This window comes from Schistocerca piceifrons, chromosome 4 (assembly GCF_021461385.2).
Source record: "Schistocerca piceifrons isolate TAMUIC-IGC-003096 chromosome 4, iqSchPice1.1, whole genome shotgun sequence".
Taxonomy (NCBI): domain Eukaryota; kingdom Metazoa; phylum Arthropoda; class Insecta; order Orthoptera; family Acrididae; genus Schistocerca; species Schistocerca piceifrons.
The window spans coordinates 706233171-706251369 of NC_060141.1; the positions used below are offsets into that span (position 1 = coordinate 706233171).

Sequence of the window (18199 nt, forward strand, 5' to 3'; positions counted from 1 at the left end):
ACAGTACAGGGCTTCTAGGTGCAGCATTAAGAGGCTGTGGGGGTGGGAGAGGGGGGGAAAACAGGGAGAGGAAAGGGAAAGACTGGTGAGTGTGCCAGCAAACAGCAGTGCATAGTGAGGGTGAGGGGAGGCAAATTGTGAATATGTGACAGGGCAGACAGGGTAGGGCAAGGGCACAGTAGATTGAGGAGCAAAGAATGTGTTGTATGAATAATTCCCATCTGCACAGTTCAGCACAGCTTGTGGTGGACGGGAGGATCCAGATGGCCTGGGTTGTGAAATAGCAATTGAAATCAAGCATGTTATGTTCAGCTGCATGTTGTGCCATGGGGTTGACGACTTTGTTCTTAACAACAGTTTGGTGGTAGCTATTCATCCTAGTTGTTGGTAGCCACATCAATATAAAAAGATGAGCAATGATTGCAGCACAGTTGATATGACATAGCTGCTTTCACAGGTGGGCTGGCCTCTGATGGGGTAGGATAAGCCTGTGACAGGACTGGAATAGGAAGTGCTCGTGGGTGGATTGGGCAGGTCTTGCACCTGGGTCTTACGGAGGGATATGATTGGTGTTTGAATTGGGAGTGGCATAGGGATGAACCAGCATGTTGTGGAGGTTGGATGGGTGGTGAAACCCCACTTTAGGAGGGGTAGGAAGGACCTTGGGTAGGATATTCCTAATTTCAGGATATGATTATAGATAATCAAAGCCTTGACACAGAATGTGGTTCAATTTTTCCACTCTGGGGTGGTAGTGGGTGACAAAAGGGGCAATCCTTTACATCTTGTTCTTGAGGGTAGTGGGAGGATTGGGGGTGTGTGGGGATGTAGCATGGGAAATCTGTTTGCAGACTAGGTCAGGGGGTAGTGCCTGTCTGTGAAGACCTTTGTGAGATCTTCAGCATACTTTGCAAAGGAGATCCTTCCAATAGATACAACGTACCCAGGCTGTATGGGAGGAATTGTTTGATATGGGAGAGATTTTTTGGTGTGGGAAGGATGACAGCTATTGAAATGCAGGTACTGTTGGTGGCTGGAGTGTTTATTTGGAAGGAGATGTGGATGGAGCCACCAGAGAGGAGAGGCAGTCAACGTCAAGGAAGCTGGCACACTGAGCTGATGAGGACCAAGTGAAGTGGATGGGAAAGAAGGTGTTTAGGTTGTGAAGGAATGAGGATAGGGTGTCCTGGCCGTACGTGCAGATCATGAAGATACCATCACTGAATCTGAACCAGACCAGGGGTTTGGGAGGCTAGAAATGTTTCCTCTACCAGTTCATAAACAAGGTGGCATAGGAAGGTGCTATGCGGGTGCCCATGACTGTGCCACAGATTTGTTTGTATATCTTTCCTTCAAAGGAGAAGTAGTTTTGTGTTAGGATACAGTTAGTAAGGTATATGAGGATTGAGGCTGTGAGTCTGAAAAGATACTGGGAGAGGTAGTATTCAATAGCACCAAGAATATGAGCATGAGGGTCATTCACGTATAGGAAGGTGGCAACAGTGAAGAGTAGGGAGGCAGGTGGTAAAGCGGTGGGGATAGTGGAGAGTCAGTGACTGAAGTGGTTGCTAGATTTCGGGCAGCGGCGGGGGTGGAAGTGTTGGTCAATGAGGCCAAATTCTTTGAATGGAAGCACAATAACCAACTAAAATGGGATTGTTGGGTTTGTGAATTTTGGGGAGCATGCAGGTGGCAGCTGTGCAGGGTGTCATAGGAATGAGGAAGGAAATGGATTCAGGGGAGAGGTTCTGAGAAGGGGCTGAGCAGGATTGGAGTTTATGTTAAACTTCTGGATGGGATCATTCTGGCAGAGTTTATAGGAAGAGGAGTCAAACAACAGGTGTACGCTTTCTGCGAGGTAGTCACTGTGATTCATAATGACAGTGGTGGAACCTTTGTCTCCAGGTAGGCTGATTATGTGAGAATCTGCAATTCAATGTGTTATGTTTGTAGTGTTGGCAGAAGAGCCAACACCGTGTTGCTAGAGGAGGCCGAAATGCACGCATTTAATTACACGCAGACTGGCGTGAGGTCTGTAACAGGTCAGAGAAATAAGACTAGCAAAACAGGAGGTACTGGTAGAATACTTAACTTTAATCCACAATCGGTGTACATCTCTCTTGACTGTACATAATTTCCATTTCAATACACACTGGTAATGGCGCCTTGCTAGATCGTAGCAAATGACGTAGCTGAAGGCTATGCTATCGTCTCGGCAAATGAGAGCGTATTTGTCAGTGATCCATCTCTGGCAAACTCTGCTGTACAACTGGGGCGAGTGCTAGTAAGTCTCTCTAGACCTGCTGTGTGGTGGCGCTCGGTCTGCAATCACTGACAGTGGCGACACGCGGGTCCGACGTATACTAACGGACCGCGGCCGATTTAAAGGCTACCACCTAGCAAGTGTGGTGTCTGGCGGTGACACCACAATGTTCATGGTGATTATCAATCTACCCTTTTTATAATATTGTTGATATAACAAATGCTGAATAATTTATAATAACTTTCAATTTACATCCAAGTCTGACTGCTCTATAGAACTGTCACCGGTAACATGAGAGTATTTTTCCGGTATCTTACTTGACACAACCACTGCTTTAGAAAAAAATTAAAGAAACAAGAATTTGAAGCATTCAACTTTTCATTCCTTATAACACCTTTTTACCTGTCAGTAAGTGGAAGACGGTCAGGATCCTGAACACAGCCAATACTTGGAGCCCCAGGACATTTAGGGCAACCAGATTTTTCATGTCTTTGTTGCCGTCCGCTATGTCCACATCGGGCACATTCAGCACCACTTGTTACAGCCTCATGTGCTGCATCAAATCGTGCCAAGCAAGGATCTGCTCGCCAACCTTGTATCCTGGTGTTTTACAAAAGAAAATGATTATACTTTATAAAATCAAAGCTTCTCATATTACACACAAATTGAGGTTAAACATTTTGTAAATGTCAGCTCATACATAAAGGAAGTCGAAGGCCTGTAGTTACTTTCGCAGGTTATGCAAGAAAATAAATGGCTGTAACAAAATAGCAGATTGACATGGGAAAAGAGAAGGATGCAAGTTTTGAATAACTAAAAGTGTGGACCTGTTGAAATTTAATATTGTAGTGGACTAGTAAGCAGTGTTTCAAACAAAAGATGAAAATTTGAGAGAGATAGAGATAGAGAGAGAGAGAGAGAGAGAGAGAGAGAGAGAGAGAGTTCTAATCCCTTCTTTTGTATCTAAAGTAGTGTGACTCCGTATAAGTTATCACCACTTAAAATTTATGATGTTTCTGCATCTACATACTTGTGTTTATACCACGCCAATTAGGTTATCTATGAGGGTTATGTATTTTGAAAATTTTTATTAGGAAGCAAAATAATGAGGAGACAAGGAAAGTTTCAAAACACAACATGCATTTCCTCACTTCCTATAGTTAAAATGCAAGTGAAATGAAAATTGGACAGAGAAATCAAAACAAGTTTGGACAATGCACAAACAGTCAATCACACTTCAGAAAAATAAATGCTGTTTTAATGGAAACAAGAATAGTGATACAGAGCAGGTCTCCTAAGCCCAACTGTAGGCAGAAATGCAACGTATGAAGGAAGTAATGTTACCACAACCACCACCAGCAACAAAACATGCTGCCTTTTTCTAGATCACGTAAGAAGTATTAGACGGAAGTTTATGGGCAGTTTTTAACAGAAAATATTTGTAACACAGAACTAGGTCCAGAGAATAATCAGTTATTCTATTACTTAAAGCATCATTACAAACTAACTGTAAAGAACTATGAGAAATGTAAATCTGAGGGGAAAAAAACCCACCTAGTTCAACGACATGATAATGTTGTATGATTACACAACACTTAATAGTGCTGTGACAAGAATTATTAAGATTATTAATCAAATATATGCTGCCTCTAAAAATGATGCTTCTGTACCTAGAAATCAAACCTGTATCAGGGACCTGATCCAAGAAATTAACAACTGCTTGTCTTCCAATTCCACGAATACCTCCAGGTGTGTAATCACATCCACACAGCAAAGCCAAAGCTATTAACTTCTCCCGTCCAAGTTGTAGTTTCTGCTTAGCTTCATTCAAATTATAAACATCTACACTGAAACCTGCACTGCCATCAGTTCCTGAAGGGCTGATTGTAAAGTTACGATATACTATTTGAGCTCCATACAGAAAGCAGTCTCCATCTTGTGAAACACAACCATCCACAAGCTGAAAAGAGAGAAAAAATATGCTGGTGGATTCTTACAAGTACTACACATTAAAAATGTTGTACTGCATGTTACAAAAATACACAGATGGACATTTGGTTTTTACAGTAATATCTGGTTTATAAATAAAGAATGACATCTCTTCTAATAAAACATCAGATGATAGAAACATATACCAATTTAACTTCAAGTTTTAGAAAAATGACAGGCAGTCACAAAGATATAAGAAACAGGGTGGTAAGTCTTATCAGTACAGAATTATGTCTTTACAGTAACAAGCAACAGCCCAGTATAAACCCTGAAAAGGCAACCATAAAATGGAGCTATCTGAATTTGGTACAATGTTGATGGAAGTGCTACCCTGAAATTATGACTGACAAGGAAACAGGGCCAATAAACATCTTCCTGGAATATTGAACTCTACTAAATAATAAATAAAAATACACAGAAATCCACATACAAGATTACAAGAAAAAAGTTAGAGATACAGAGAACACCGTGGACCAAAAACTTCAAAGAAATCGAGTGACTTCGATGGGGACCAAACCCAACTATGTTAGAAACTGCACAAAAAGGATACAAATTTCATGAATTGTAAATTTAGTTAAACTTACTTTACATCTACACCACCACAGTGTGTGCAGAGGGAAGTATATTTTTGGTTAGGGCATGTACTGTATACCAGAATTTTCCCACCATTCCTATTCCATTTGCGAATGGTCTGGAAGAAGAAAGACAATTGGTACTCTGTACTACTTTATGTCCACACAAATTTCTCTAGTTATCATTCTGAGATACATAAGCTAGACCACAAAATGTGGTTTTTGACTAATTTTACAATGTGAATATTTTAAATTTATAGAGAGAGTTCTATGCTTTCCCCATAGCATCTCTCACTGGCATTTTGCTGGTGGGTTTTTGGACACCCTTCACACTGACTAAACAAATCTTTGACAGAATGTACAGCACTTCTTTGAATCTTCTCTGCACGTCCCATGAAGCCTACCTGATGAAGATCCCAGACCAACTAGCTATTGTCAAGAACTGGTCGAACGAGGTTCTTTTTCTGTAGATAAGTGATTGTTCTGCTTTAAATGACTCTGGACATATGATGCTAAATACTTAACAGCTGTGATTAATTTCTGTAATGATAATCAAACAATATTCATTATTTTTGCATATTTATGTTCTATTAGATTATGTTGACAGCACACTAGCAGCAAGAGCTGATCCTCGTGTCTTCCTGTACTCCACAATAATGTGGTCTCCCACTATATGAGCACATAACCTGAAAATAATCTCAGCGAACTATTAACATTGCCTGGCAACTATGTTATTGCGGTCAAGAACAGTAATTGTCCTGTCTCACTTTCTTGACTGTCTCTCATGACCTCAATGTCAACGGGAAGAGGTACAAGTCAATTAATAAGTCACATAATCAGTTTACCTTACACTATATTTAAATTATGCACTCATATTTAGTCGGCAGATAGCAGCATATATGGCTTTTCATAGATCATTGCATAGCAGCCACTGCGAGATAGCAGGTGAGCTGCACGATTGTACACCAAACAAATTAAAAACTAAACTCTGCCCGAAGAGGCCATGAAAGCTCAATGGTAATGACTGGCCACCGTGTTGTCCTCAGTGCACAGGTGTCACTGGATGCAGATATTGAGAGGCGTGTGGTCAGCACACCGTGCTCCCATCCATATATCAGTTTGCACGACCAGATCCGCTACTTCTTAATCAAGTAGCTCCTCAGTTTGCCGCACGAGAACTGAGTGCAACCCACTTGCCAACAGCACTTGGTAGACCAGATGGTCACTCATCCAAGAGCTAACCCAGAAGGACATATTGCAGTTTTTGTGGGTCAAAGAACTGCCCACCGAGACAGTGCATTGCAAAATGCATCCCATGTATGGTAACGACTGTTTATAATGGAAAACAGTGTTCAACTGGACCCAGGAGTTTAATAAGGGAAGGCAAACCATCAGAGGTCAGAAGTATCCTGGTCATCCTGAAGTGGTGCCCACAAACCACAGTTCAGTAGATGGCATAGATCATTCGTAACAACTGGAATGTGATGATGGATGACTTAGCACATGTTATGCATGAGCACTTGAAGTTCCGTAAAATTTGTGCACAGTATGTGCCCAGCGTGTTGATTGAGGAACACAAAAAATGAGTCTGCTTTGTAGCACCTTGCTCAGTACTCTGAGAAAGGAGAGTACTTCATGGTACGAAATGTTACAAGGGTCAAGTCTTGGGTTTGCCACTTTCAACCGGATACCAAATGATCTTCCATGGAATGGAAATATCCAACCTCCCAAACAAAAAATTCCAAGACCATTCCATCAGCCCACAAGGTTATGCTCACCGTATTTTGGGACATGTAAAGCATAATCCTGATGAAATTCCAGCCTCACAGTGAGGCCGTGAATGCTGCAGCATACTGACCATCCTGGAGGATCTCTGACAGGCCAGGAGACCTGGTCTCCTGACAAAGGGAGTGCTTCCCCTGGACGACAATGCCAGCCCCCACACAATGAGAAACTCGGGAGCTTTTACAAACATTTCATTGGAACACTTTGAACATCTGACCCACAGTCCCCAGAGCCTTTCATCTTTTAATGACCCTAAAATCTCGTTCGAGAGGCCAACGTTTTGAAAATGATACCATAGCCAAAGAGGTTATGTATTGGCTGTGCCAGCAATCAACATGCTTCTTTGCTGCTGGCTATCAAGTACTTGTAATGATATGGGATAAGTGTCTGAATATAGAAGATGTATATGTAGAAGACAATTTATCTTAGTATTAATTTTCTAATATTCTGTTTTGGTGGTATTATGATCAATAGCTATCTAGACAGACTGATTTTATGCGTTACCAAAACAACTTCGAGCTTTCTGATAACTCAGCAGGTAATATCTTGCTTTCAGTCATCTGCTTGCTTCTGCATGGCTGTCTTTACACTTCTTTGGACTTTATTCAGCATTTGTTTGTCACAAAGTACTCAGTTTTGGTTTAGTCTGCTACGCAGCACTATCAGCTTTTTTGATAACTTCCTAATATTGCTATTGAAAATATCCAGGCCTATGCTAGTGCCTGCAGGTGGCTATGGGGTGTGGGGCGTTGGGCAGCACAACTTCACACTAATGAATCAAGCAGCAGAGGCTCAGGACCAACTAACTCAGACAGCCCAGCTGAGGACTGCAACACACAGCTGAGGACTGCAACACACAGGCTGCAGGCTTCACTGTGATGGGGCTGAGGAGAGGCTTGGGCAGAGAGAGAAGTTTCATCGCCATGTGTTTCCACACTGTGGTCCACTCCCCAACCTGTTGGGAAGCATGGGTGTAGGCTGTACTGGGGCACAAATGGTGCAGTGGAATGGCATGGCTATTGGTGGTCCTGGTGTCTGGGTCAAGGGTCACAGGCAATATTGGGAGGTGCTGACTGTGACTGAGGTCATGGCTGGACCTGGTTGTAGTGATGTGACAGAAGGTCATACTCGGGCATTATGTCACAAAGCTGAAAACCCCTCTCTATCCATTTATCCCCCCCCTCCCCTACATACACACACACACACACACACACACACACACACACACACACACATATATATATATTTTATCTGTGGTATTCAGCCATGTGGCTTGAGATCTTAAATCTCTTACCACATAAACAAAACTATTGGCTCACTGTGGTGTTACTTTTCATGACCTGGTTGACACAATAAACAGCACAAATAAGAGACAAATTGAACATCATACTTTTAAAACTATGTCAGGTCAACTAACTACAAGATGTTTCTGAAAACTTTTACTTCACATCCTCGCCCATAGTAGTAGTGGGGAATCTTTCTCCCACAGTATTTTTATACCTATAATTTATGAACCTACAATATCTGGTTGAAACTGTTCCAAGTACCTGAGTTGTACTTCAGTGTCACCCCCTTTTCATTCCCACCTTTATGTCATTTAGATTCCTTTATGTCATTTAGATTGTTCTTAACCCCACAATGCTTCTTTTCAGATAGTATGTAGCCAGAGTGAATTAGTATGTAATCAATAAACCAGAGTCTTCACACAATTGAGCTCCATGTATAAAACAGCTTCAAACTTATTACTTTGTTAAATATTTAAATTTAAGCACATAAACAAGAAAAACTTTGGAAAAGTTTTGGAATTATGTTTGAAGTTTGTTGGAAGTTGCCACGTGACCTAACACTCAAATATTGGATGAAGACAGGCTACGTATTTGCACGTGGTGTGTTACATTTCTTTTTCACCCCCCCCTCCTCCCTTCTACATCTACATCTACATCTACATTGATACTCCGCAAGCCACCCAACGGTGTGTGGCGGAGGGCACTTTACGTGCCACTGTCATTACCTCCCTTTCCTGTTCCAGTCGCGTATGGTTCGCGGGAAGAACGACTGTCTGAAAGCCTCCGTGCGCGCTCTAATCTCTCTAATTTTACATTCGTGATCTCCTCGGGAAGTATAAGTAGGGGGAAGCAATATATTCGATACCTCATCCAGAAACGCACCCTCTCGAAACCTGGCGAGCAAGCTACACCGCGATGCAGAGCGCCTCTCTTGCAGAGTCTGCCACTTGAGTTTATTAAACATCTCCGTAACGCTATCACGGTTACCAAATAACCCAGTGACGAAACGCGCCGCTCTTCTTTGGATCTTCTCTATCTCCTCCGTCAACCCGACCTGGTACGGATCCCACACTGATGAGCAACACTCAAGTATAGGTCGAACGAGTGTTTTGTAAGCCACCTCCTTTGTTGATGGACTACATTTTCTAAGCACTCTCCCAATGAATCTCAACCTGGTACCCGCCTTACCAACAATTAGTTTTATATGATCATTCCACTTCAAATCGTTCCGTACGCATACTCCCAGATATTTTACAGAAGTAACTGCTACCAGTGTTTGTTCCGCTATCATATAATCATACAATAAAGGATCCTTCTTTCTATGTATTCGCAATATATTACATTTGTCTATGTTAAGGGTCAGTTGCCACTCCCTGCACCAAGTGCCTATCCGCTGCAGATCTTCCTGTATTTCGCTACAATTTTCTAATGCAGCAACTTCTCTGTATACTACAGCATCATCCGCGAAAAGCCGCATGGAACTTCCGACACTATCTACTAAGTCATTTATATATATTGTGAAAAGCAATGGTCCCATAACACTCCCCTGTGGCACGCCAGAGGTTACTTTAACGTCTGTAGACGTCTCTCCATTGATAACAACATGCTGTGTTCTGTTTGCTAAAAACTCTTCAATCCAGCCACACAGCTGGTCTGATATTCCGTAGGCTCTTACTTTGTTTATCAGGCGACAGTGCGGAACTGTATCGAACGCCTTCCGGAAGTCAAGAAAAATAGCATCTACCTGGGAGCCTGTATCTAATATTTTCTGGGTCTCATGAACAAATAAGGCGAGTTGGGTCTCACACGATCGCTGTTTCCGGAATCCATGTTGATTCCTACATAGTAGATTCTGGGTTTCCAGAAATGACATGATACGCGAGCAAAAAAACATGTTCTAAAATTCTACAAGAGATCGACGTAAGAGATATAGGTCTATAGTTTTGCGCATCTGCTCGACGACCCTTCTTGAAGACTGGGACTATCTGTGCTCTTTTCCAATCATTTGGAACCCTCCGTTCCTCTAGAGACTTGCGGTACACGGCTGTTAGAAGGGGGGCAAGTTCTTTCGCGTACTCTGTGTAGAATCGAATTGGTATCCCGTCAGGTCCAGTGGACTTTCCTCTATTGAGTGATTCCAGTTGCTTTTCTATTCCTTGGACACTTATTTCGATGTCAGCCATTTTTTCGTTTGTGCGAGGATTTAGAGAAGGAACTGCAGTGCGGTCTTCCTCTGTGAAACAGCTTTGGAAAAAGGTGTTTAGTATTTCAGCTTTACGCGTGTCATCCTCTGTTTCAATGCCATCATCATCCCGTAGTGTCTGGATATGCTGTTTCGAGCCACTTACTGATTTAACGTAAGACCAGAACTTCCTAGGATTTTCTGTCAAGTCGGTACATAGAATTTTACTTTCGAATTCAATGAACGCTTCACGCATAGCCCTCCTTACGCTAACTTTGACATCGTTTAGCTTCAGTTTGTCTGAGAGGTTTTGGCTGCGTTTAAACTTGGAGTGGAGCTCTCTTTGCTTTCGCAGTAGTTTCCTAACTTTGTTGTTGTACCACGGTGGGTTTTTCCCGTCCCTCACAGTTTTACTCGGCACGTACCTGTCTAAAACGCATTTTACGATTGCCTTGAACTTTTTCCATAAACACTCAACATTGTCAGTGTCGGAACAGAAATTTTCGTTTTGATCTGTTAGGTAGTCTGAAATCTGCCTTCTATTACTCTTGCTAAACAGATAAACCTTCCTCCCTTTTTTTATATTCCTATTAACTTCCATATTCAGGGATGCTGCAACGGCCTTATGATCACTGATTCCCTGTTCTGTACATACAGATTCGAAAAGTTCGGGTCTGTTTGTTATCAGTAGGTCCAAGATGTTATCTCCACGAGTCGGTTCTCTGTTTAATTGCTCGAGGTAATTTTCGGATAGTGCACTCACCTTGCGGGAGGTAGGAGGTTGTTACACCCACACAGTCTTTCCTTGCAGACAGTAAGTGATTTATGCAGAACATTTGGTTGAAATTGATTCAGTAGTTTAGGAAAAGATACTGAATGTACCTGCTGTACTTTTTTTATAAGATACATTTATTAAAAATAATTCCTGCTTACCCCAATTTCATTGAGGTGGGCACACATAGCTTCAGCTTCTCCTTTACTTCGAATGCAAGTCAGTCCCATAATTGTAAGAAGTTCCTCACACTGTAACAGACAGACTACATACCATACATATACAACTCACTACAAAAATAGGTAAGTACATTTATTAAATGCTATTATGTTTACAACTTTTTTGTAGTTCTCTGCTGTAGTGCAGAGCCAATTGAAATATGTTGTGCAGTCTCCTACTCCATATTACAATTACTGAATAACAGTTCTATGTTTATCAAATTAATGAATAAAAAGGAGGGAACTGTCAACACTTAAGTAATAAGAGGCAGAGCACTAGGTTGGTTTGTACAAGGGTGTTGTAAGAAATTGTTGTGAACTTCCTGAAGGCATTTTTTTGGTAGTTTTTGAAAACAATGAAAAAGAATAATGCATAAACAAAATCTGCATGAAGTACATAACTTTATTAATAAACACACATTATCACACTTCATGCAGTATGTGTCGGAAAAGACATTCTTAAAATTTTATTGACTACTGCTTGTTTTCTCCACTTACAGCAGAACCAGTGAAATTATCAAGTCATCGTAGACAAGCTGTACATTAGCATAACACCACAATCAAACTAAAATGCTGGTAGCAACTAAATATATGAAAAAGAAAATGACATGAAGTTAGCAAAGCACTGCCCAAAATCACCAGCAACAGTTCTGCCTACAACCAAATTAACTGTCACCACAAAATGTGTTTTAATCTAGTTCTAACATTTAGATACAGGCAGCAACAAGCATATGTAAATACTTTTTTTATTTTCTTTGCAAGAATGATTTTGTAGCATAAAATGTATACTAAGATGATTCAATTTACATTAACTGTGACTGTCACTTTATATAAATTATTTTTAATGTTATTACACTGTATTATAATTATGTAATTTATATTTCTAAATTGGGAAGTAAAATAAAATTACTGGTATGTGACATATTCCAAAGTCTAATCTTCACGATATACTAAACTTGTATTATCTTGTTTATTTTCTAGATTATTTGTTTGTTTGATTTTTTTAATCATGTGAGAGATAGAAATTTTCAGGTTTTCATATTCAGAAGGGCTTTAAGAGAGGGAGACCCTGGCAAAACAGAAATTTACGATTCCACCCATCCCCCTCTGACCCATTACATCATCAAAATGGCGGACAGCCCTATTTCAAGCATTTACAACATGGCAACTAGGATGTAACTCATTACACCTGCGAACAAACATAAATAACATGCAAAATATTTGTGATAACGGAAGTGTCCGATTCCACCCGTCTGCTTTGACTCATGTCACCAATATGGCTGAAATGACCATTCACAACAACTACCATATCGTGCCTATGATGTCATTACATACACATCACAACAAACGTATATAGATCAAAAAACGATCGAACACATATTCATCAAAAAATATAATGAAACTAAAGGAACTAGCGGGGGAAATTGGGGGTTTTTGGGTGGGGACAAACTAAAAATAAACACACGCCACTAAACAAAATGAGAAAAACAATAAAACAACCACGACCTTCCCAAAATCAACTAAAAACAATGATCACTTCCCTTGACCCATATATGTGAACAGAAACTACAGATACCAAATCATAAAACCCAAAACTAGCACCACCTCCACAATAGTTGTTACCTAAAAAAAAAAAAAACCACCCACAAGAGCCAAATTGGAATCGTTCACTTCCCTTGACCTATATAGGTCAACAGCAACTTACAATACCAAACCACCCACAGCTACAACCACACATTGGAATCTAACACTTCCATTCAAACCTAAAACAAAAAACCAGAATCACACCCTACAACTAAAGAACAACAACAACAAAACAAATCCTCCACAACAAAATCAAAAAGAAACCTACCTCCCCAAACCTACCCCCCCCCCCCTCCCCCAAACCTAACTAACCCACAACCTTCGGCCTATACATCTTACTGACAGCCCTTAAAAAAACCCTGAGGGACTCTCCCACCAACAGTACTCATCTAAATGAACCTGAAGGTTAGAAGAACACCTCTTCCCCCTCCCAATAACAGACTTAACAGCCCCCCAAACCCATCTACAGTATTAGTATAGGCACCACTCTCATAATTCTTAAACTCGACACTGTGGTTAACTACTAAATGCTGGTACCCCTGGTGACCAAACCCCCCATAAGAAGAAAACACGTCCGAAACTATAGTGCTACCCAGTTCTACATACTCCTCAATCAAACCCACTAACTCCCTTTTCGTACGACCCTCAACAAAGCTAGAAACACATTCTGAACACTTGCCCCTCGCATACTTTCTCCTCCCAAACTGCGACTCATCAACCTCTACAACCCCAGGCCCACCCAACTTACCCCTGTATTTAATATACAGGGCTATTACAAATGATTGAAGCGATTTCATAAATTCACTGTAGCTCCATTCATTGACATATGGTCACGACACACTACAGATACGTAGAAAAACCTCAAAGTTTTGTTCGGCTGAAGCCGCACTTCAGGTTTCTGCTGCCAGAGCGCTCGAGAGCGCAGTGAGACAAAATGGCGACAGGAGCCAAGAAAGTGTATGTCGTGCTTGAAATGCATTCACATCAGTCAGTCTTAACAGTGCAATGACACTTCAGGACGAAGTTCAACAAAGATCAACCAACTGCTAACTCCATTCGGTGATGGTATGCGCAGTTTAAAGCTTCTGGATGCCTCTGTAAGGGGAAATCAACGTGTCGGCCTGCAGTGAGCGAAGAAACTGTTGAACGCGTGCGGGCAAGTTTCACGCGTAGCCCGCGGAAGTCGACGAATAAAGCAAGCAGGGAGCTAAACGTACCACAGCCGACGGTTTGGAAAATCTTACGGAAAAGGCTAAAGCAGAAGCCTTACTGTTTACAATTGCTACAAGCCCTGACACCTGATGACAAAGTCAAACGCTTTGAATTTTCGGTGTGGTTGCAACAGCTCATGGAAGAGGATGCATTCAGTGTGAAACTTGTTTTCAGTGATGAAGCAACATTTTTTCTTAATGGCGAAGTGAACAGACACAATGTGCGGATCTGGGCGGTAGAGAATCCTCACGAATTCGTGCAGCAAATTCGCAATTCACCAAAAGTTAACGTGTTTTGTGCAATCTCACGGTTTAAAGTTTATGGCCCCTTTTTCTTCTGCGAAAAAAAAAAAAAAAAAAAACGTTACAGGACACGTGTATCCGGACATACTGGAAAATTGGCTCATGCCACAACTGGAGACCGACAGCGCTGACTTCATCTTTCAACAGGATGGTGCTCCACCGCACTTCCATCATGATGTTCGGCATTTCTTAAACAGGAGATTGGAAAACCGATGGATCGGTCGTGGTGGAGATCATGATCAGCAATTCATGTCATGGCCTCCACGCTCTCCCGACTTAACCCCATGCAATTTCTTTCTGTGGGGTTATGTGAAAGATTCAGTGTTTAAACCTCCTCTACCAAGAAACGAGCCAGAACTGCAAGCTCGCATCAACGATGCTTTCGAACTCAATGATGGGGACATGGTGCGCCGAGTGTGGGAGGAACTTGATTATCGGCTTGATGTCTGCCGAATCACTAAAGGGGCATATATCGAACATTTGTGAATGCCTAAAAAAACTTTTTGAGTTTTTGTATGTGTGGGCAAAGCATTGTGAAAATATCTTAAATAATAAAGTTATTGTAGAGCTGTGAAATCGCTTCAATCATTTGTAATAACCCTGTATTCAGAACAAACCTCACGACGAAAGGAATACCATTCAAGCACTGTCCTCTCACTAACACCACCTCATGAGCACTAAAACTGTGAGAGGATTGATTAAAAAAAATGATAACTCATCAAAACAATTTCACGCATGCCCAACCTAGACTTCTCGAACCAGGAACCTCGCCGTATAGAGCGCATTAGGTTATCCCTACAACATCTCCATATGTAGCCGTCCATGGTCCGGAACGTCAGACCTTCGGTAAACCTCATGTATTCTCCACACACCGAACACCTCACCACTTTCGCCAAGAGACCAAACAGCTGCAAGAACTTTATAAATGACAACACACTGTCACACATAAGCCCCCACAAACGGAAACTGTTTATCTTCTGTGTCATATCCATAAGTAACAGAGAGATAACAATAATTATCTATAGAATTCACACACGACCAACTGAAAAAGACACTACAATAACTTAGCAACAATAAAAATTAAACCGTCAAGCCACTGCAAAATATTCCACTAGACAAACAGTCAGCACCACAACAAAATCCATCAACATGTACAACTCAAATGAACTTAATACGGCACTTAACACGCAACCCACAAACACCACCAGAGAGCACCACCGACCACAACAAAACGCCACCTACAGAGACACCACAAGTGCAAACTAAATCTACAACGCAACACATCACGCAACCCACAAACGCACCACCAGAGAGCACCACTGACCGCATCAACACTACACCTACAAACACGCAACAGTCACGAACTAAACTTCGCACCGTCGTGACGTCACACACCACAACAGCCTAACGTCACGGGTCAAAACCAACAGGTGGAATCGGACGCTTCCATTGACCCGAATATTTAACACCAACAAAAGAATGAAACTAAAGGGGCAACCACAGGAAGTAAGGGGTTTTCAGCGGGGACAGACTAAATATTAAATAAGAATAACACCACCATTCCCAAACAAATATTGACCCAAAACTCAAAATTCAATACAGTCAAAAATACAAACACAAAAACCATTGGAACTGTAAATGTCACTTGACTAATATAGCTGAAACGAAGAGCAGCAACCCACACAAAACTCAAAAATTCAGAATCAAAAATTTTACTTGACCTCACGCGAAACTGTCAATACCATGATCCCACCCACAACTCCAAAGTCTGAAGCTCCAAATTTTACCTGACATATATGGCAACTAAAACAAAGCCAGAAGTACCAAAAACCAACGAACTCAATTCTATTGTCCATCAGCATTCCTCTCTCTCCCCCCAACACACACTTAAAAAACAAAACAAAACTACCCACACTCAGCCACCATAAAACTGGTACAAACTTGTCCAGAAACAACCTGACACACTCAACTTTCAATGCAATATACCTAACAAACAACTTTGACACACTAACATCCAGCAAATGAGAATGCCACCAAATACTACAACACACCATCTACAAACATGATCTGACACAAAAATACAACACAACCATGTCACACAACACTTATGTCATGGGTCAAAGCAGGCAAATGAAAAGAATTGTAATAAGTAGAAAATACGTGCAATATGGCCTCAGTTGCCTAAGACTGCAGTCGTGTGTGTGTGTTCCATTTCTAGTCTAATTTTGACAAAGGTCTTACTATCCAAAAGCTATATTTATGAGTCTTTTTGTTGTGTCTATCTGCGACTCAGCATCTCTGCTATATGGTGAGTAGCAACCTTCGCTTTCACAATATTGTTAGAAAATATACTTAACCATACCACCACTTTGTACCGTGTTCACTTTATAGTGTATTTATATTATTACTTATGTCTTCAACTTTTAGTCTTATTTCTTAACTGTCATAAGTATAAACCAGTTGTATTGCCCACTGCTTGTCCAATTTCTCATGTGCAAGCAGTTTACTAAAAATGAATTATTGTACCAAGCTAATAACAAAAACTGTGCAGTAAATAATGGTTAAATCCCAATTATCAGGCCCTGGTGGTTTGTGCCCCCCCCCCTTTTTTTTCTCTCATCTATTATTTCTGAAAGTCATCTACGAAATTATTCTGATGTGGACTACTTATGATGGCAGAAGTGTTACACATCTGGATACTAGAGAGAAGCTTTGCAACTGGCTAACGAATGTAAAATGACACAGAAATTACTCGTATTTTACTGCAAGCTCACATGTTTCAGCACACCCTGAAAGTGTGACCGTTTGCCACTCCGTCGCCGTTGACTTTGCTGAGACGCTTCTCCTTTCGTATGACCATGAATATTCGCCACCCTGCGAGCCATTGTATACTTCTTTATAGCTGGAGCTTGGCCCTCAAGTACAAACACAGGCTTGACGCCCATAAGCAACAGGCAGCTTGTACGAAAGAAGAGATTCCTAAAAATAAAAACGTTAACATAAACACCGCCACTTAATTTCACAGAAGCGTATATTACAGAGAGAAAATAAAATGAAGAAATATGACAAATACAGCACGAAACAACGGAGGAATAAAATACTGTCGTACCTCAGATACAAACGTTTTTGTGGGCAAAATTCCTGGATGTTTTTCGTGTCGCAGACCCAGCAACTCAAATCAACTGCAACAGTTTTATTTTGTAACTCCCATAAAGTTTTCCTTTCGCGTATGGGATTCAGGAGATGCCACAGTTCCGCAACGCCCATTTTACAAAAAAATATTCAAAAGCTTCCAAAGAATGGCAGTGGATATTATTTGTATAATCACATCTGTTACAAGATTACTACTGCAAAAAAATAAATAAAAAAAAGTACTCATTAATTTACTGAGCATGCACTACACATATTCTCTTTCAAATCATCGACTTCGCACGCTATAATCCGCTACTGACACTTGCAACCGATTTCAAAATAACCTCTCATGTTTGAAAACAACACTGTAGGCAACATAACACTGCAAACAGTTTTCCTGTCGCATCAAGCGTTTGGCTTATAACTAAGGAGAATACATAGTTTCTGGTGAATAAATAAATGTTATTCATTTGTTTCGTACCGTAAGAACTAGAGAGATTTTAATTTTAGGGACGCTATGTGCCAGTAAATTTACTTGTAATTTAAATCAAGATACGTCTGAGTCTAAAGGATTGTATGTAAGTAATTTCGCCAGACTAAATGCATGACTCGAAAATACGACAGGGGCATGGACTGTGAAGTATGTAATTGTAGATGTCAGAACGACTGATTTTGTTCATACTCTGAGGGAAGGTCTACCAAAATTGAATGAGCCACCCCACAAACGGTACCGTACCTATATGTCAAACCCATTTTCAATAATAAAATTTTTCTGTTGAAAAAATCAATGTTGGTGAATGCGACAACTCATGATAAAGTAACTTCATGTCACCGTCAATGTTTTTGGGCAAGAAAATTTTTACGTCGACGCTAGTGATGGGGCTGTGTCATCGTCTGCTAAC

The 18199-nt window shown here is 41.0% G+C and overlaps 1 protein-coding gene across 1 annotated transcript in view; it reads right to left on the reverse strand.

Annotated features, from left to right (window-relative positions):
• Nucleotides 1–17629, reverse strand: part of LOC124795228 (flap endonuclease GEN) — a 30263-nt gene extending 12634 nt beyond the window's left edge. Inside the window, exons 1-5 of the mRNA XM_047259150.1 lie at nucleotides 17275–17629; nucleotides 16940–17144; nucleotides 11011–11100; nucleotides 3934–4223; nucleotides 2666–2863 (exon numbers count right to left, since the gene is read on the reverse strand). Of these exons, the coding sequence (XP_047115106.1) occupies nucleotides 2666–2863; nucleotides 3934–4223; nucleotides 11011–11100; nucleotides 16940–17144; nucleotides 17275–17432 (941 nt within the window). The 5' untranslated portion in view covers nucleotides 17433–17629. The remainder of the gene's footprint in view (nucleotides 1–2665; nucleotides 2864–3933; nucleotides 4224–11010; nucleotides 11101–16939; nucleotides 17145–17274) is intronic.
• Nucleotides 17630–18199: the final 570 nt, after the last annotated feature.